Source organism: Numenius arquata, chromosome 7, assembly GCF_964106895.1.
Source record: "Numenius arquata chromosome 7, bNumArq3.hap1.1, whole genome shotgun sequence".
Classification (NCBI taxonomy): domain Eukaryota; kingdom Metazoa; phylum Chordata; class Aves; order Charadriiformes; family Scolopacidae; genus Numenius; species Numenius arquata.
In genome coordinates, this window is record NC_133582.1 from 49355589 (window position 1) to 49376728 (window position 21140).

At 46.3% G+C, this 21140-nt stretch overlaps 2 protein-coding genes across 2 annotated transcripts in view; one reads left to right on the top strand and one right to left on the bottom strand.

Moving 5' to 3' along the window:
• The window catches only part of KAT2B (lysine acetyltransferase 2B), a 44897-nt gene extending 41420 nt beyond the window's left edge, over nt 1-3477 (bottom strand). The window contains exon 1 of the mRNA XM_074150172.1: nt 3256-3477. Within this exon, the coding sequence (XP_074006273.1) occupies nt 3256-3477 (222 nt within the window). The remainder of the gene's footprint in view (nt 1-3255) is intronic.
• Nucleotides 3478-4490: 1013 nt separating this feature from the next.
• On the top strand, nt 4491-21116 carry PP2D1 (protein phosphatase 2C like domain containing 1). The gene is made up of 7 exons (XM_074150100.1): nt 4491-4613; nt 5583-5673; nt 6115-6268; nt 9741-9885; nt 14853-14996; nt 15253-16277; nt 19699-21116. Exons 6-7 carry the CDS (start codon nt 15884-15886, stop codon nt 20952-20954), a joined length of 1650 nt encoding a protein of 549 aa, XP_074006201.1. The 5' UTR covers nt 4491-4613; nt 5583-5673; nt 6115-6268; nt 9741-9885; nt 14853-14996; nt 15253-15883; the 3' UTR covers nt 20955-21116.
• Nucleotides 21117-21140: the final 24 nt, after the last annotated feature.

Consider the following 21140-nt stretch of genomic DNA (forward strand, 5'->3'; position numbering starts at 1 on the left):
AGAGAGAGTTGTATTTTCACATACTGTAAACCAACAGGGAAAAAAAGCCGAGGAGACTTCCTTCTACATCTTCATTAAATATATTTACGTGTGTAAGTCACACAGTGCTGCTTTTATATAAAAGCGCTGCGAGCTCGCATGCCTAATGCTCAATTTCACACTGGACAAAACCAAAATGATCTATGCAGCCATTCATACATGCACAGATAGAGCGAGTGCCAAATACAAAACCCTGCACAGTATACAGCACTACTGTGCACTTCCCAAACTCCTGAAAACTGTGCCAACTCCTAATATATACCTTATTGTTCAGTACACGCTTTCTTCCCCCCCAAAACGTGGGCATTTAAGGTTGGGGGGGATGTTGGGTTTTTTGGAAGGTTGTTTTTAGGTTTTGGTGTTTTTATTAACACAGAGGAGCCTGTTCTCTCCCTTCCACCCCGCCCTTTTCTCACAGGGGAAAAACTCAAGCGGAGCAGCTCAACAGCTACAACTCTCTTATCCCAAATCTTTCCCAGGAAAAAGAAACAAGTCCCACATTTCTCTAGCCTGGGCAGCAGCTCCCTAAACTTCACTCTCGTTCTGCCCAGAAGATGCACACGCTGAAGATGTCTTTGCCAGCAGTCTTTGTACGTGTTTCCTGCCAAGAAAAGGGAGTGCTGAAGAAGGACCAAGAGGTCCCTGCTGGGGACTGACCACTCTACCCCAGAGCAGCGCCTTCCACCCTTTCCTGCTCAGCATTCCTGCTGTCACCAGTGAGACTCACCCTCTACATGGCCACCAACCGCTCCATCTTCTTGTGTTGCTGCTCTTCATCCCCAGCGAACATACACTCCCTGCCCCTCCTGCTCCCAGCATCTCTGAGGTTAAGTTCCTAATAAATTCTGCGTGGTGAATTTTGCAATGAGTTTTACGTGGGAGAAGGTGATCGACGCTAAGGATGCCATGACCTATTTCCTGCACTCCAACTTGTACAGCTCTATAGAGATTTACACAAGATTCACGTATGGCCACTATGTGAATGACCACAGGCATCCCCTTTGGAGATGGTGTGAGTTCTCACCTTCTCTTGCTCTCTCGCACAGAAATGCAAAATAAATGGAATAGAAATTGCAGCCCAAACTAAGAAAAAGTTCAAAGTTACACTCTGCACTGCTACAGTTTCTTGCAAACCACTAATGTTACAAGCCAAGCAGTGTCCTTTTGGAGCATATGCCAGGTGTTCAGGAAGAAAAATAACACGTTCTTCCACCCTGCTCCATCCTTCCCCCTTTATCCCATAGGAGAAGCCACTTGATTAGTTTACAAGGAGCTTCCCGTCTGCCTACTTGCTCCTGTTCTGAGACCTGAGAGCTGAGTGCCAATGAATTACCAAAGAGAAGTAGGTTTGGCGTTTCAATCTGGACGGGGAGCAGCACTTAGTGCTGTGGCTGTGCCCAGATCCTGGCAGGAGGAAGAGGCCCTGGGGTGCCCCTGGCCATGGGTCCCGCTCCGTCCATCACTGGAGTGCCAATGGGGCACGCGCCCAGGACTTCTCACAGAAGAGGGCCAGCAAGGGCACCCCAGCCAAGCACCGGCAGCAGGAGCTGTCACCACACTGTACCCCACCACCGGAGCCCTGTGAGACGGAAAAAGGGGCTGGTGGCAGGCCGTGGTGTGCCTTCCTCCCCTCTCCAATGGCACCCGTCCCCCTTCTAACAAAGCACCTGTGGCAGTAAACACGTGGGGCTGGCAAGTCCCCAAAAAGCACTCCTAACAGCCCATGAAGATCTTGCCCAACCCACATCCAGCACCACGTAACAGCCAGCCTTAGTAACGTTAAAACATGGGGCTGTGAAGAGGACTCGGCACTGGGAAAGCTTTAAACCGTGCCACCCAGCCTGCCGTGAGGGCCACGAGTTTCAAGTCCACCAGCTGCTCTTTTAACTTACTGACACCTGTGTCACCTTGCAACGTCCCACGTGTGCACCAAGGCTGAAGTGGAGGTGCCTGCACATTGGGAAACAGCTAAGAAATTGAAATGTGTGTGGCTTCCTTAACCTGCCCTCACACGACAGCACTGCGCCATGCCTTCAGCATACAGTTAAAGCTCCTCACACCACCAGACAGGACGACAAAGCCATACTATGATGCCTCCTCACGTACATTAAGATTTAGCTTGGCCTTTCACTTATTATTGGCCCTTTTGAGGCTCCAAAGTAAGAGAATGCAGAAAATAAGATACACATTTCTCACAAACAGCTGTTTTCGACACTGAAAGCGTTTGACATCAGCCCTGACAATCTCAACATGTCGGACCCGCCGTGCACCCAGGCATTGCCCTGGCAGCAGGGGTGCAGCCAGCGGCCCGTGCTCCCAGCCCAGCGCGCTGGTCCCCCTCTGCGCGCCCCACGACAGTACCAGTTGTCCCAGTCCGCCGAAGGACTGGGAGCAACAGCTCTGACCCGGCTGCCGCCGACAAACAGGCAAGCCCTGCTTCTCCCACCGAGAAGAAAACTGCAGGTGAGGGAAAGGGCTTGTGGAGAGAAACCCTGGGCAGCGCTCCCGAACTCCAGAGCGGGCAAGGGGCAGGCGCTGGAGAGGGGACCCCCGGACACCGGGCCGGCGCTCCGTGACCGGCGGGGACGCAACTTTCCCAAGCCGGGAGGCCGCGCCCCTTCGCTCCTCTGCCAAAGCGGCTGGCGACGGTGCCCGCTCCGGCCGGCGGCTCGTGCGGTGTCAACAAGCTCCGGGCTGCGAGGCCGCCGTCGCCGCGCCCCGTCCGACCGGCAGCCCCCGCAGCGGGGACGGGGCCGGGGGACGCTGCGGCTGCCCGGGCGGGCGGGTGTCCCCGCTGCCCGCCGGGATGTTTACGCCTCGGGCAACGGCGACAGAGCCGCTAACCCAGCGCTCACCGCCGGCACCGGGAACCGCCCCACCCGCCGCCTCCCGCGGAAGGACGGACAGACGGACGCCGGGGACGGGCACCTCCGCTGCCGCCCCGGGCTCGGGCAGGAGGAGGGCGGCGCTGACCCCCCCCCGGTCTTCGGCACGTTTGGGGTTTATTTTCTCCGGCCGGAAAGCTCAGGGGGGAGCGGGATCCACCGGCACCGCCACTTCCGCGGGGAGCGCCGGGCTGCAGCCGGGCCGCCTCCCCCGCCCGGCACGGCCCTTCCCCGCCGCCTCCCTCCCTCCCTCCCTCCCTCTTTCCTTCCCCTCCCTCCCTCCCGTCAATCCCCACCCTCCGTGGGCGGGTGGGCGCCCGCGGCCGGGTACCTTGCAAGCGGAGTAGACGCCCAGCTTCTCCAGCTTCTTGGCCCGCGGCGCGGCGCGCAGCTGCGCCTTCTTCCCCGCCGTCCGCGCCGAGCCGGGCCCCCCGGGGCTCTCGGCGGCGCTGCGGGCCGGCCCCCCGGCGGCCACCCCCCCGGCGGCCGGGGAGCCCTGCTGCGGCCCGCCGCCGCCCGCCGCCCCGGCCCCGGCCCCGCCAGGCTCCGCCATGCCCGCGGCGCGGCGGCAGCCGCCCGTCCGGCCGGCCGGCGCGGTGCGGTGCGCCCGGCCCTAGACCCTCCCCTTCGCCGCGCCGCCGCCGGCTGCTCCCGGGGGGGCGGGAGGAGGGACCCGCCGCTCCGCGGGCGGCTCCTGCCCCGCCGGGCGGAGGAGGCGGGGGGGGGGGGGGGGGAGGCAGGCTCCCCGCCTCCCGCCGCTGCGCGCCGCGGGGGGGGGGGAGCGCGTCCCTGCGCGGGGGCGGGCGGTGAACTGCGCCCCCGCGGAAAGGGCGGCGGCACCCGCTGAGTGCGCGAAGCCGCTACGGAGCCATCCCGGTCTTCCGAAAGGCTGCAGGGAAAGTTGCCCTAGGAAGAGGCGGCGGCGCTGGCTGCGCGCACCGGCGCGGAGCCCCGGCCGCCGGCGCGGAGCGGTTGCGCTTCCGAAGCCCGGTGAGCCCGCGGTGGGGCCACAGGCTCCGATCCCCCTCGTAGCGGCACTACTTTGTTTGACTTAACCATTGCACTTCCATACAAGGCACTTGGCAGCCGCTTTTAAACGATTTATTTTTTTATTCTTCTTTCCCCCAAAATAATTTCCATTTCAACCACTCGGTTTTAAATACAGGAGAATTCAAAGAGTGCTCAGACCCTTGTGTCATGGTTTTGAGGCTGGCTTGGTTTGTTTGGTTGGGGTTTGTTGGGGTTTTTTTTGTACAGGAAGAAGTGTTGACAGCAGGTCGACTTAAGTCTTAAAGGGATTACCTTTTAATTGAAAGCTGAAATTAAGTAAATGGTCCCGCCACAGAAACTGCGCTCCGCGCACAGAAGCAAGTGCTTTGGTTTTGAGGCGGTTACGCTCCGTTGCACGTATGTAAAAAACGCGGTTGAGCTGTTAAGAAACCACAAATGGCAATTCTGTACTACGGCACCGGGGTTTAAAAGGTTGGGATTTGAGGCTTAGGCTTTTGCTTTTATTTTATTTATTTATTTATTTATTTATTATTTTTTTTCCTGCGTGGGATCTACGCCTCTTTGAGGTGGGAACCCGAAGCGGCAATATTAATTGGGAAGGGAATCCTCACCCTGCAGATGCCAGGGCCTCGCCGCCTTTCACGGGGCAAGCGAAGATGACTCCAGACTTCTGCAAAAGTTAGGAGTCGTATTTTTTTTTTTTTTTTGGGGGGGGGGAGAGAGAGGAGTGAGAAAACGCTTTCCCCGTAGTCCCCCTCTTCCCTCCCCTTCTCAGCTCCTGGGAATATTTTCAGCCATAAGGTTATGCGGTGGGTTGGCATTTACATTAAATGATGGGGGGGGGGGGGGATGGAATAAAACGTAGTATTTTCATGAAGGGGGGGGGGGGAATAGAGTTCGCGACGGAGGAGGGGTCGGGACCTGCACCCCGGTCTCCGCCGCGGGGTCCCCGGGGCCGGGGTCCCCCGGCCCCGGGGACCCCGCGGCGGAGGCCGGGGCTGGTTTAGGGCTTCCCAGCAGCTGTGACAGCGACCCGTAAGATGGCTGCTGCCATCCCCGCTGCTTTAAGACGGACTGTTAAGGTGGAGGAGCCGCCGCTCTCGGCGGAGGCTGCCCCAAGCTTTGCAGCAAATTAAAGTGGGAAAGGGGGGGGGGAGGGATTGGGGAAAGAGGGGGAAATCCATTTTCTTTTAAATTTAAAAGAGAATGAATTTTTTTTTTTTTTTTTAAGTGGCTGAATCATATTTTAAAATAACAAATAGCTGCTGTTTGGTAACGGCCACCTAAGAACCTCTTTGCTTGTTTTGTGGCTTTTTTTGGTTTATTTTGGGGTTGGTTTTTTTTTAGGTTTTTGGGGATTTTTTGATTGGGTTTTTTTTTATGCCGGTTAGGTTTCTACTTTTCTCCCAGACTTGAAAATGAAACTGTTATTGCTCAGTTTCACTTTCAGCTTTCCCACTTCTTTTACTGGGTAGCAAGTGTTACAAGCAAAGGGCCCATCTGGAACAACGCATTGGCTCCCATGGACCACTTAATGTTCGTCCCTGAACATAGATTCCTAGTTTTTCTGGGAGCTGCTGTAGCCTTTACACCCCCCAACATGTTTTTTCTTTTTTTCTTTTTTTTTTTTTTTTTCCAAATCACTAGCTTCTCCTTTAAGTGGTAAGCTAATGATATTCAACCCAGCATGAAGTTTGCACACCTGCACATAAATGAATTACACGTTTCAATTCTGAGGGTAAGTTTACTCTTTTCACGCAGGTGAGTAACTCCACTGGTGTTTTATTAAGGCCACTCCACGTGCGCGTATGTCTGAACCCACACGGGAGCATTCACAGGATCACAGCCTGTGCAAACAACCTTACTCTTTCGTCTTATTATTCAAGGTCCTTAAAAGCCTGAAAAGTTTTTACTTCCGTTAAAGTAACATCAAAGATGAAAGTTGTTACAAAGCAGATACTGACTTCCCTTAAATGCCTGAATATTTGTTTACATTTCATGGTGTGTTTATGAGGGTCTAAGGGGGAAACCACTGCTGTAGTGCCTACAGTAAGGCACGGGTTAGCGTAAAGACAAAATACGCTTTTACCGCAGTTCCTTCTTGAATCTTCAAAAGCACGGCTGCCTTACAATACTATAACTAGTATTTTTTTTTCCTTTTTACCTTGCTGCTCACTAGATAACCAGAACAGTACGTCTACCAGCCTGTGGCTACGGATACAGTTACTATAGTAACATTTATAAACACTAATTTCACTACACATGCAGAGCTACTGCCTGCTACTGCAGAGGAGCAGCTTGGAAAAAAAAAATCACTCTTTAACTGCAAATAGGTAAGTCTTTCTCTTTTTTTTTTTTTTTTTTAACTTTAAGCCTGATTTAAATCATTGCCCACATTCTAACTTTGTGCACATTTTTTTCTTTTTTAAAAAAAATAAATAAATTGACTTTGTCTTAAACTGCTTCAGTGACCGGTAAAATATTACACTCACAATTTTGGCAAGAATAAGGAATGAAAATATCATTTTCTGACTGGAAACATGGGACTATAACTTGGGCTGTGCTGGCTTCAGTGAATGTAATTTGGCCATGACAGGTTACGCCACATTAGGAAAAAAAAATTATGCTTTGACATATGGGTGTATACATGTCATTCTCAATTTCATATATCCAAGCTGGCTTTTTCTGTTGACTGAATTTACAAGCAAGTACATATTAATTTCCTAATTGTAATGCATGCGTAACTCCATTTGAGCACAACAGAATCACTCTGGTGCTTATTTTTCATCATTAAACATGCTCTATGAAGATATTAAATTAGATTCAAACTCAGAAGCATTGTCTGAAAAACATTTTTTTTTTCCGTTTCTGTCCTTCGGGGCGCGTCAGAGGGTTTGCACAAGTCGAACTGACTCCGAGGGCCATGTTCTGGAGGTATTTAAGAAACGTGTAGACGTGGCTCTTCAGGGCATGCTCTAGTGCCCGGGATTGTTGGTTTGTGGTGGGGTGTTGTGTGTGGGGTTTAGTTGATGGATGCTGCTTTTTTTTTTTTTTTTTTTTTTTTTTTTTTTGGGGGGGGGTTGTTGTTTGTTTGGTTTTGTGTTGTGTTTTTTTTGTTTGTTTGTGTGTTTTTGTTTGGTTTTTTTTTTTTTTTTTTAATGTGGTTGGACTCGATGATCTCAAAGGTCCCTTCCAACCACTAAGATTCTGTGATTCTGTGATTCAGCAGCGCTGGTGGGAGCCGAGCGAGCCCCGCTGCCTGCCTGTGCTCCTCCGCACCCAAGCTCAGGTGAGCGGCCGGCTGGCTTCAGGAAGGCTGCTCATCTGCATCAAATTAAGCAAGCCAGGAGCTGGGTGAGCCACAAGTGCCAGCTCCGGTGGTTCCCGAGTCTCTCTCAGGCTGGTGATAGCCCCGAGGAGGTGCCTGCTCAGAGCGGGTGCTCCCAGGAGACCCGCGTCTCGCATTTGCCCAAATTCACTGTGAACGCCCGACAGGCTCGAACGCAGGAGCGTGTGAGCTGTTCCAGCAAAGGAGGCGGTTGCACTCTTGATGCCAGAATGACAAAAGAGAAAATTAAAATGCAGTTTAGGGTGTGCCTGATGCCTACTTATTACCTAGTTCTCATTTGGAGCTTTCGGGGCCTGTCTCGGTCACAGAAGTTAAAGAATGAGTCAAGTAATAGCAGCCTGGTGTTGAATGCTGCCTCTCTGAGAGGGACCTCCCAGCCCATGGCTGAGCTCTTGGAGCCCACCCCTACCCCTCATCCCATCTCCCAGCCGAGTGGGAGCGAGTGTGCCCAACCCAGCCCTCTCTCCCTCTCCTTTTGTTCGAGATGGGACTTTCTTCCTGCTCTACCACCTGGCTTTATTCTTGCCATTCAATGCAAATGTAAAAAGCAGAGCTCTTGCCCCTCTGGGGAATTTCTCGGAGGACAAAATCCTATTGTGTCCTTTCATTAGCACATTCCTTGTGGGTGAAATGTCCTCCCTCTTGGCCACCACGCATTCAGGACTGCTATCAATATTTTATGAATCACTGAAAGTATTAACAGTACAAAAGTTTTGTTCATTATGCTGTCTCTAGCATCTTGTCAGCTTCCCATGGTGCTTACATGTGACTTTAATAATGCAGATGGCAGACCTTCCCACTAGGCTTTTTCTGTTATAGGGAACCTCACACCCCAATCACCCAGTCTTTAAAAGAAAAAAATGCGGAAAAAAAAATGGAGAAAATGTCATTGCAAAACTCATGGCTGTTTCAGTAACACAAACTCCCAGTTAGTGATGGGGGACTTACCAGTTTTTATTCACTTCTGCCCCAGAGGATGCTCTTCTTGACTGCAGTCAGAGTTTTGATTTAGCACAAACCAAGTGAGAAAACTAAAGGCTGGGCTCCCACAGCACAGGACGCTTACTGCCTTTGCCAGTACAATGTGAGTTGTGTGTGCCAAGTTCAGAAGCTGCTTATTAATGTTATTTAGCCATCTGCAATCACTACATAAGCTTACGCTGTGTTATTTTATGGTAGCGAGAGCTCTAGATTGCTTCACGCAAACACGGGATGTGCTCTCTATTTTTCCCTTACCTTTTATTTTCTCTGCCTCCCCACAATTTTTTTTTTGTTGTTTATTCCTTTCTCTAACAGCTTTTTCTCATCTTTTTCTCTGTGTGATTCTGTGATCCTTGCTGCTACTTAAATACGTGGCAGAGATCCCCACGATTCTCTGGGGCCCCACTCAGCGTGCTTTGCCTGCCTTTGCTGTGACGTTTTTGCTAACCACCCTGTCCCCATGTAGGGCAGGTCGGTCGGTGCTGGCAGCCTTACCGACCCCTGGGCGACTGGGATGGAAGGGGCCTCCTTCCTGCTAGCTCACATGAGTAGCAGCCAACCAGCACCCTTGATATGACGCTGATTTAGATAATAAAACTCCACATGGAAAGTCCCTTTTACTTCTGTAAGATGAAGCTACACTGGCCTAAGCACATCCAACTGTGCAAACCCACTCCTGAGCCTTCTCCCTGTCTGGGTGGGAGAGCACCTGGAAATGCCAAGAACGGACACAACCACAAGCACCGTGGCTGTTTGCTTGGCTAAACCCCAGCAGCTAAACAGGTTCAAACCCTCCATTTAGCCCAACTGCAATTGTGGTGCGTACAGCTGGAAAAAGCAGAGGAAGCCCAGGAGAAGAGCTGTAACCCCAGGTGTGGGTTTGTGGGGTGGGGGAGGCAGGGTATTGCTGGGAGGAGAGTGCAGGAGGCACAGTCACCTTATCTTCACCCATCTTCCACAGCTTTCTCCTTGTGGATCCCCAAAGCCTCGCATGTCCACCGTGCCTCGCCTCCCATGCTGAGCCCAGTAGAACTACCACCCCCTCTTGACGCTTCAAAGCTTGTCTGCATCCCCTTGCTCTGCCCCATGCAGGCACTCGGTGGGTTACAAACTGCCACCTCCACCCCAAGACAGACTCAGCTACTGGGAACAGGTGCAGAAGATGTGGGAAGAGCTATTTTTGCTTGTTTTTTTTTTTTTTTTTTTTTTGCTACTCCCGTTGATGCTTCCTCCCAGCTGAGGAGCTGCAGCTCTGCCCAAAAGGACAGTGTCACAAATTATAACTCTCACCTAAGGAGACCTAATAATGGGGCCTGTTTCCACTTTATAGGATGACACAGAACCGGTGAGCCTGGAATCCCAAGATTCCAGTTTTGGACAACACTTAAGAAGATAAATAAGGAGACTAATTATCTTAATTTATTCCATAATTATTTTAATTATTAATCACTTCCTCCTTTCTTGCCTATTATCAGGTCTAGAGGTGGGAGTGTTCCCAAGTCCTGAAGGCAGCCTCTGCCCCCGGCATGCTCCTGTGACTCACCAGGTTCATCTTTATCTCTTCCCACACCTTTCATAACAAGACTTTCTTGAAGCTGCATCATTGCTCCTGGGGATACAGTAAGTAGGCTACTACGCACACCTAAGTTGACTCACTTGGGAGAAGATGTCCTGTTCCTTCTGCATCATTCCCTCTGCAGGTGGTTTTGGAGAATGTGGCGGCCAGCTCTGCTACAGCTGATGGCAGGTGTAGGACACGGCTGCTGGGTTAGCAAATGAGCTTGGCTTTTCAGGTGAAGAGTTTTTCAGAGGTCTTACATGAGTTGAAGAAAGGCTGCATAAGGGGTTTTACGTAAGATAAAAGCTCTTTGCTGCTTTGGCCAAAGCTGATCGTGTAAAACTGGGACCTGGCAGGCAGCTCCTGCGCAGGTGACAGTGCTTGCCTGTACCCTGGCTTGGGCTGTGCCACAGGGCACTGCACAGCACCGTCAAGCTTCACCATGGCACACACCACAGCCCCACTGGCCACCCATGGTGGCTCCTTGGCAGGGACCAGTCCTGGCAATGCCAAGGGTCCCCACCACAGTTTCTATATGACGGTATGATGCATTGGCAAACAATTTTCCAGGGGAGGTGCCACTACCAAACCGTGTGATAGGTGGAGGGAAGGGAAAAGAGCCAGGAGGACAGGAGCAGGGAGCCATATTGTGGCATCGCAAGCATGTGGGAAAGGGGGGAGCAAGAGGGAAGCACTGGCTGATGCATGAACAGAGGAATCTGACCCACCCCTGGAGGTGTTCAAGGCCAGGCTGGATGGGGCTTTGAGCAACCTGGTCTAGTGGGAGGTGTCCCTGCCCATGGTAAGGGGTTGGAACTCAATGATCTCTAAGGTCCCTTCCAACCCGAACCATTCTATGACTCTATGAAAGGCATGACAGGAAGTAAGGCAGGGAGGAAGGAAAAGGCAGGCAAGGAAGCGGGTGCTCATTCAGCAAGAATTCTCAGCAGTGAGGCCTGTTTATACATATTAGCTGATAATAGTGTGATGAGACTGTGACCTCCATTTTACATCACACAGCGCTTCTCTGCTTCTTCCTGTCACCTGCAGGCAGGCAGGCATCTTCCCTGTGCAGGTTTCAGCATCAATAATAGTCACCGATTTTCTAAGACCACAAGTATGCAGCAAATAGTAATAATAATATTAAAAAAAAACAAAGCAAAACGCAAATCTCAGAGGAAGGAGTTCAGGACTAGAGATTGTGTAAGTGCTGACTGTGACAAAGGTAAGCGAGGAAGAAGCAGGTTCTGGGTGGAGATAGGAACGGCATGTGTCAGAGGGGGATGACTGCGTGTGGGACTCTTCTGTTTGGACGTGAATCAGATCCTGGGTCCTCGAAGCTCAATTAATGACATCTCGACTAATTAAAAAAAAAGGAGACTAGCACCAAACTGCAGAAACAGAAAATAATCTCACCTTGCTACATGAGCAGCAAGCAACTCCAAGTGCCACAGCCAGAGAGGGTTACCAGAAAGACGAGGTTTACTGGGAAGATGGTATCCTCTGCCGTGCACGTCCCTGGCCTGCGGTCCTGGGCTCTGCCACAGTTCTGCCCCTCTTACGGACAGGGCAGCATAGGATGGAGAGGTGAAGCAGCTTCCCTTCCCTAGTAGCAGGACTAGGCAGAGATCGAGAGACTCTTTGTGGTGACACAAACAGTAATATGATTTTTGCCCTTGAAAACACACACAACCTCAAACTGTGGTTTGCTCCCCGTTCTTCCACATCTTAATTATTTTTTTTTTAATCCGCTTCTATTTTCAGCTCAGAACATTAAACAGTGCTGGGTTTTGGCTCCCTAAATAGGCACAGGAAAACTGCAGTGAGCTAGAAAGCTGAATTTTATCTTTCGCTCTCTGAGGCTGAGAGTGCTTTAGCTTCGTGTATTGTGTTGTCAGTATCTCACTGTTATCCTTTAACCTGACAGCAAAAAACTTGAGTCTGTATCTGATGAGGGAAAAGCAAGGAGAGAAGGAAACGCACACTAATCTTTTTACTTCATAAGAGATCAACAAAGGAAATGTTTCCTTTTTTTATTTCATTTTTACAGGGTCTTCAGCTTTTAACATAGACAGTGTATGCATGCTATAAAAAATTTAACATCAGGGCTGCCCTTTTAATAATTATGACCAAATGATTGCAACTGAAGAGTTATAGCATATCTTCTTGTTCTGAATTATATGCATGAATTATTATCTATATTACCCTGGTTATTTACACATTGTAATAAAGTGGGACTGTTTCGGTGCTCTGAAATTGTGATTTATTAGCACTTACACTCAGAGAGATATAAACGTCTATAAAGTACGTTTGTTACAAATTAAGTTTACTGAGGTCAAACTAACATTTTGTTGAATGTTTTCAATTTCCTGTCTCTAATCCAAGGGGCTTTTATATATACTAAACATAAAATAGGTTCGTATTTAAAAGGCTGACAAAAAGCAGCTTACCAGATCTTCTGTATACATTAGTCCCAATTTTTCTCATGCCTGAATGCATCATCATGATGACAGCAGTGAAAAGGCTTGTGCGATCTCCTAGTCTCAAGTTCAAACTATGCAGAATAAAGGAAAAGGGATCTGTACAAGCACATCTTTCCCTGCTATTTTAATCACGTGCCTCCTTATCTTGCCCCACTGAAGTGGTGCGGCATTTCTAGGGGAGGCTGATGCTCACCTCTTGTGGGGAGATGGACTTTCCCATAAATTGGTCCTACAACAGATTGAGAGTTGCCTGCAAGCTCACCTCTGCCAGGACAAGGTATACTACAGTGTTGTAAGGGGGTTTTTTAAGTGCTATCACCTCTACTGAAGAGATCAATTATAAAATTTTTAAAACAAAATCTACCTCAGCTGATCAGAGGCATTTGATTCTTTAAGACATTAAGACTAATTGGAGCTGGAGGACCTTGGGGCTTTGTCTTTTAATACTCCCGTAATTCTCAAACAGTTGCAGGAATTTTGTCAAACTAACAAATCATGGAAATGCTTATAACCCAGAGGTGATGAATACAAATAATGAGAGAGAAGAAAACGTACTTCCCAGCTGAAATCCTGGAAGAGACAACAATTGCAAAATAGCTAATTTAAGGGGTGGCTGTGTCAAGTTTGAAGACAGAGTCCCAGAAAATGGGTGGGGCAGGATGAAATTACCAAAGGCTACTGTTGTAACCATGCTATGGGATATTATCGCTGCTAAACCATGGCTGTTTGCCCTGGTGATGGATTAACAGCAGTTAACAGCGGCCAGTGAAAGTCAGAAATCTCAGAGGAGAGAATAGAATAAAAACCTGTAATATAGGCATTTTTGTCTGATATTTCTCACACATAAATACTAAATGCTAAATAAACAAACTTAACTAAATGAATATAAACATACACTATGTTTTCGTATTTAGAACAGATGATGAATAGGCTGACAAGCTGAGCTTCTCACACAGTGTCACGATTTTGTGTTATTATGGCGTCTGTACATGTATGTTCTGCGCTGATCCAGGGGGAGAGGATGTTAGGCAAGCAGCTGTAAGGCTTAGCTGCACATCGCTTGATAGGACACAGCAGCCATTCGAACCATTTTCATTTCACTGCCTAAGCAATACTGATGTTTCCTCTGTATGTTATATATGTGTTCTCTTACCCATTTCAAATTATAGGCAGAATTATTAGTGTTGCTACCAATAGGGTCACCTCATGTTATCAGTAACTTAAAACTCCAACAGATATTAACTGTTCATACTGAAATTTTCCAAGCCTGAAGCAGAATAATTTGAAAAAGTTCCAGGAAATATGGTTGAGCTGTTTCTGAGAATATGATTTGAAAACTATGTTAGTTTTGCTTCTATTAAACCAAAATGCTAATAACTATTTTACAGAGAAGTTGTAGGATTGCCAGGTTTTAAACTAGGGCTTGGAAATTTGGTTGAGATGGCATCAGCAGTGCACCTTTTGCCATTCTTGTAAATTTACCCGAATCAGAGCAAGTTGCAATATTTATAAAGCAGCATCAGTTCACCGGTGCTTAGTGGAGACATGCCAGTGTGTCAGTGCTGGATTCAGGCTGCGCCCTCCACACCGCCTGGCCTCTGCCAGGGAGTCCCTCACTAGGACTTACTCTTCAGCTCTGACTCTTGGGTTTGTAGCACCAGGAACCAGCCTGTGAATAGCCTTGTATTTCGTCCTGGCTCTCAGTACTCCCTTCGCTACCAGTGGGAGAAGACTGAAGGTGTTTTTATACGCACACATCCCCATCGCTAGCAGTAGGAGTGGTATTTGGAAGTTCAAGAGAACATGCGTGTGGGAGTGTGGAGAGTCCCAGGACTCAAGAAGTTCCTCAGCATCGAGGAACAAGAATAAGGAGACAGAGACTGGAGCAAGGAGCTGAAGTGGGAGAAAGGAGGTGCATGGGGACAGGAGGGAGAGGTTAGCTTTGGCTGGGGAACGGGCAGAGAGGCTTGTGCTGATTAGACCCTGTGCCCTTGACCTGGCCTGGATTCCACATTTTCAGCCTCCTTGCACTTCCATGAGCCCTGTTGCAAAGCACGTCTTCTCCTTCCATCCTGATGGCTGGCAAATACAGAGGGCGCCTGCTGCTGCTGGCAGGATTCGCAGCTCGAGGAGCAGGGGTGTTTCCCACATACCTAAAAGCTCAAACGCTGCTTGGCCCATTTGATGGTACTTCTGTTCTTCATTATGCTTTCTTGATTGAGAAACTGGCACATTCAAAATCCATCCTACATTGAAGGAACATGAACATTGCAACATCTAGCTCTTGTAAGCAAGAAAAACAATAGAATATTGTCCACATAAACGTAATTTATCTTCTGTGTGCCTAAATACAATGGTATAAAAGAATGTAATTTTTTCCAGCTGGCTCCTAAAAGCCTCATAACTAAAACTGATGGCAATGAGAGCGAGATTCGATTAGAGAGGTACACCAGTGCTTCTGGCCCTGTTTCCTATCTCCCGTGTAACACCAGCAGATTTTTTTTTATCTTAATCTCAAATACTTTTTTTTTTTTTTTTTTAAATAGGAATTACACCCCACTGCCATGTCTGGAAAGTGATGAATAGATACAGAAAAGCTGATGAACTGTAACTATGAAGTAGTTCCAACAGTGTGAAGGCACAGGGCTATGCACTGAATCACAAGGAGGAAACAACTGAGACCTCACTAGGTACAAGAATAATATAAATTGAGTTATGAATTCTGTATTTCCAAACTTTTCACTTCTTGAATTTGCTGTATTACTTATTTTTAACATAGTTATTAGTTATATAATTTCACATAGGTTTCCCCATTTCTTGACCACGTACATTAGTACACAGAGATGCAATTAGAGTTTAGGCTTAAGTAAATGTAGTGCTACCCAATATTAAAGGACTGAAATACAAAAATAAGAAAACTCTTTAACATACTCAACTCCTTTATAGAATAACATGGGAGAAAATGTCACAGGATGAAGCAAACCCACCTGATTTTGAACGTTCCAGAGATGAGGAAGATGAGCTGGAGAAGGCCACAATTGTACCCGAGAAGGATGATTCCGAGCACATTTCAGTTTTTTGCTGTGTGTGTCAACAAACAATAGACCCACACCACCTTTTTTATCATAAAAAAACCCACAAAGCCCTAACTTTGCTGGGCTTTGATAACCCACAAACAAAGACTGACAACAAAACACTTTTAGCTCAGAGACAGAAGGTAGTTTCAAAATTGACCAAGATTCCTAAATATTCTGAGACACATAGGCAGAAGATTGATTATTCATTTGAATTCCTTCTGCATAACAACGCTCCTACATCATACTGTGATCTTGCTAATGTTAACAATCCTAGTACTTTTAAGAAAGTAAATAATTCTTTAATAAAAGCGTTATCAATTTGCCAAGACAAAAATTCCACATGGCAGGCAGACATGGAGGACAGATTTATTGTGCTCAACAACTATGGAAACAGGTCAGATACATGTTTTCTGGGGTTATTTGATGGCTCTCACGGTGCGACAGCTGCAGAAACAGTTGCAGCAGAGCTTCCCCTTCTATTTCTTGACCAGCTTGCTTAAATGGATTCCTCCTACACAAAGAGTAAGGACGAACAGCAAATTCTAGATTCTTTTGCCACAGTAATCAAGGCAGATTACAGGGAAATAGAGAGGATTTTCTCTGATAAATCAGGCAACGCCAAGACCCGCAAGACCAATACTTACGAGTGGATTCACAAAGCGTACGCCAAGTCCTTCTGGAGAATGGACAGACTTTTACGACTGGGAAGGAATGAGGATTCCAAAGTTCGCTGGAGCGGCTGTTCAGCAGTTACCTGTTTGGTGGAAAGAATCCCCAGTGAAGAGAGAGATGGCACCGAGGAAGAAGGAAAAAACCCTTCCGGAAGCACCGCACGTACTCCATTAACCAGGACACCCAAAGGTGCCTCTGGGTTACTGCATATGGCTAATATAGGTACGTATGTTCCACACCAGGATTTTGGGTTTTTTTCTCCACCCAATAAAAAGAGAAAAAATAAGCTAATCTAGAGATTTGTTAGCAGTAGATATTTGGAGATAAAAAGCTGCAATTGCTTTAACTTGACAATGTAAAGGAGACAAATTCCCTTGCAACTGATATTGGTATCAGGCAATAAGTATTAAGCTTACCTAGTAAGTACCTTCAGTATGATATCTGAGTGAAAGCAGTAAATTTATTAATGGAAAAAACACAGTTAAGAAACATTCTATAATATACAATACATAGTACACCTCTGTAAGAGTAGTAAGGACAATTTTTAATTTTTTTTTTTTTTTTTTAAATCAAGAAGTTTAAGGTGTCATCATTTTAGGGCAGACAACCGTCAATCTTCTGATTTTAGATCTGACAAATCCCCTGTGTCAACAAAATATGCTTAAGATACTATTTTTATTAATTTGTTTCACTGAGACCAAGTGCCACCACATTTTGCTACCAGCAAACTGAAAACAAGATCTCTGGGGATCACCTGAATTATTAATTTCTGAAGTAGGAATTGGCTGTTATTTACTGTTGCTATGGAAGATCTACTCAGACCTGCTTCCTTATGAAGGAGAACCCTGCTTTGCCTTTCTAGTGCAGAAACCCAGTTATTAGTCAGAAACACTGATACATTCCTAACGCTTCCTCACCCAGCCCTGCTGCAGGCAACACTAGACAAAGCTCTCACAGTTATTAGCAACTCCAGTCATTGTATTTTCCCACTTGGCAACTTTTATTCCCAGTTAAGTTCTCTGGTACATAAGACAGCCGTAAGATTACAAGCAAGAGTTGGTTTCCCCATAAGGTACACAAGCAAAATTATATAAAAATAGGCTGAATAGTTTCAAACGGATTTCGCTACAGTTATTTTCTTCGGTGTCTTCCAGTCTCTGCTTGAAGCACGTACCCAGCATTACAATACTTTTCTGTTACTCTCCCCAGCAGTAGTAAGGAGCATGCTAACACTGCAACTCTCCAACAGGGGCACTCCATCCTCCTCAGATGAGTGTATTCACAAAACCTGTGAGATGACTTCATATGAAATTTGACTGAAACGAATCAAGAGGGTCAAAGATCAGAAGGAAAAGGGAAAACCATTTAAGAGATTTCATTTCTTCAGGAGGCAAAAAAAAAACCCAATCAAAAAACATATTCCACATTTGGAAAAATTAATCCCACACTTAATAAAAATTTTTGCTTAACAATAATCCTCCACTAGTCTTAGGAACACTACAAAGCACCTTGAACATGCACTGACACTGAAATGAGTAACTGTGGTCTACCCTCTCCCTGTCCTCTCCTCTCTTCTCCCAATGCTTGTTGCTGTATCTCTAACTTTCTCTACCTCCAACAACCTCCAACCAGAACTTTACTGTTGCTGGTATCAAAATTGGTAGTTTAGCACCAGCTCAGATATTCTTGCAGGAGGTGCAGTCACAGCGTTAATGGAATACAGGAGTACCTCATATAAATGTTGTAATGTTTTCAGAGCTACCAAATGCATTTGTTTTCACCTCACTGGGGAAGAAACCCATTTCTGTTACTATGAACTTGAGAGGTTGGATGAAGGTAAGAAAATCTGGTAGACAATTCACCCAGCCTAAATTTTCTGGTTCTAGTTTTTCTGTTGGTTTCTCACATCTGCTTCCCTCCCAGATGAGGTTTTATGCTGGCTGCAATTAAAGATACTGTAAACTCAAGCTCTGCTAATGAGTTAAGGCTTGAAGTTGATCAGAAAGACTTTAAGCCCTTTATGATTGAAGTCCACATTTTTGAAACACTTCTAAATACACATTTATTTAATCTAATACACTTAATTTTCCACCAAAATGTATCACATCAAAGATTTGCACATCAATCTTCATTTCCCCCCGAGGAACATGTTCCTTCAGCACCAGGTAAGCAACTGAAGAGGATGGTCAGATATGCGGAGCAGGAGATGGTGGTGGCATTGATGAGCTTTATCTTCTTCATTTAGTCCCACATTGATAGGTCAGCTAGTTTTTGTCAATTCTTTTGCCCCGTCTCTGGCTTGCAGGCTAGAGACTTGAATCCAAAAGCAACTGGATTTTCTTGCAGTCAAATTGTTCCACGTGGGTTATATTACACCCTTTGTTAGGCTTACGGCTGGTGGTCTTACTCCCAAGGGTTCAAAGGAAACTTTAGACAATCTTCTGGCTCTCCATGGAAGGAGGAAGCAAGCACAAGGAAAAATTCACACAGCATAACTTAAGGCATCTGCATTCTGTAATCAATAAAAAAAAGAAAGTGTGTCCTTCAGTTTGATATCCTGAGTCACCTTCTAGAGAAATCCGCCTTCACGCAAGAGCACACTTACCTGTCTCCTACACTAGGCAATGCCAATACCACCCAAGAAATACAACTATGGTATAAGCAGTGCCTACTTATAAACACTTTTCGGGATCTGTGGCCTAGTCTCACCACATGATATTAAAAATACATATAAATGAATACACAACAGTGCTGGGAAAGCTACCATCCCATTCAAGTTCCTTCTGCAGGACAACACTTTTGCCCTTCGGCCAATCATCTCCACAACACAAAAAATGGTCTTCTCCCAGTGTAGCCACAGAGGACCTCAAACAATACACCACTGTTCCAGAGCTATTTTCCCTTACACTCTGCATTCAAGTCTGAAAAGACCAGTCACACGCAGTGTTGCCATTTCTAACACTTTTCATTCTCACCCTGCAGATTTCAAAAGTGTTGAGGGAAAGGTAAAGCACCTATTCCTGCTAAAGGAAAGGAGTTAGTCCTCGACTTCTCATGCTGACTGTGAGAACTCTTGCTCTCCTGGGGCCCTTAACCGAGGAAGAGATTTAAGGCATCATGTTAGTAAACTGCAAATTCTACACCACGTCCAAATTATTTTCAGATACTAGAAATTCTATACTGCTAAAAATAGTCTGAACCTGAAAGTTCTTGATGAATTCATTCAGCCATAATAATTTGAAAGCACACACTCTCTTAGAGGAGAAAAAAAAAAAAGAGTATTTGAGAAAAATATGCACTCCTGCTTAAAAAAAAACAACAGTCAAGGTGCAACATTTCTACTGGACTGCACTTCAAGCTGAATGAAGCGTCACAACTCCTCATGAGTTTAGCTGCAGTCAGAAGAATAAGGTTCTGGATAGTCTTCTGAATAACAGGAGGGAAAAAAACCCACAGAGGACTTTGCAGTAAAACAGAAACAGATTCACTGATGGACATATAGTGGCCTGTAGCAGTAGATAATTGAACCTCAGTTTTTTTCCCAGTCCTTAGCAAAAGGCTAACTGGTAACATAACAGCAATATCTTACAAAAAAAAAAATCAGTACGCTATAAATCAAAATAATATCTTATTTCAATTTTAGGTAATGCACATGCAGTCTTATGTAAAAATGGAAAGAGTCACTGCCTCTCAAAAGAGCACAGCACTTCTAATGCAAGCGAGAGAGAACGCGTACTTCAGAATGGTGGAACCATCAGCACTAACGAACCAGACGGATTAGTAGAGGGGCACCTGAGAACTACAAGGGGTCTTGGACATCACGGAGATCCAGTACTGAAAAGATCTGTTATACCTGTGCCTCACACCATATCTGTCCCTATTGATGATACTTGTCAGTTTCTTATTTTAGCTTCTAATGGGCTTTGGGAGGTTTTGGATTACAATGAAGTACTTGCATTAACTCTAACAACATTCACTCGTTATTTGAAAAGGTATGAATGTGTTCAACAAAACAGAGCGTCTCTGTGTAAGTGTCAGTATTTGATGCCCCTCACTGAAGACAACTTAAACGACTCCAAGGCTATTACAGATCTGCAAGATGGAAGAGAGATACTGTATTCCAGTAAAGACATTTCTCTCACCGACTCAAAAGGCAACCTGGAACAAAATAAGTCAAAATGTTCTAGGAGGAACCATTTGCAAAGCGAAGATGGAGTTCCTAAGGAAACTGATGACCACAAAAATCAAGCTGATCCAGAGCTGTCTCTTTTCAGTAACAGTGAAGTAAGTTTACAGAACAGAGAGATAAAACAGTACGATTCTAGCACAAAAGGTGACTCTGAAGAACTGAAGCAGTTTGAGGACAGAAATGTTGATCCATGTATTAGTCTTCAGCCACAGTCACAGACTCCAGTGCAAGAAGAAACAGAGAGCGACACTTACTGCGTGACAGGTCCAAGTAGCACCCATAAAGAGCTGCAAAGGAATGTACTGGCAATAGGGTCTAAAGACGTGGAACAGCCCCCAGAAGACATAAAAGCATGCCTATCTAGTTATGACTCAGGGCCACAACTGTCAGAAAAAATGGACTCCAAAGTATTTTGTGACAAACTTGCAAGTTACACTAGTCAAGAACTATTAAAGACTGTATCACCAGTGGGTTCTAAACCACCATCACCACAGTGTGAAGAGGACACAAAAACATACTCATCCAGCTGTGAATCACAAACTGCAGGAAGAGGCAGAGACACCTCTGAGACGCTCTACGACAGCGCAGCAAGCTACATCAGCAAACAACTGGTACAGACTGCATTAGCTGCAGGTTCAAGAGATAACATTACTGTTTTGATTGTACTTCTAAATGGATGCGATAAGATACCCGATTACCTCAACATCTAAAAATTTATCATAGGATAACTGGAGTGCCACAGTACATATAGTAGAAGCTCATATTTAGCTGTGTCATGAATTTACTTGTAATCATCTTAAATGCTGACCCATATAGTAATCAGACATCTTGTCTGGAACTAAGCAAATGCAATAAAGCCTTCTGAAACTCTCAATAAGAAACAGTAATCAAAAAAA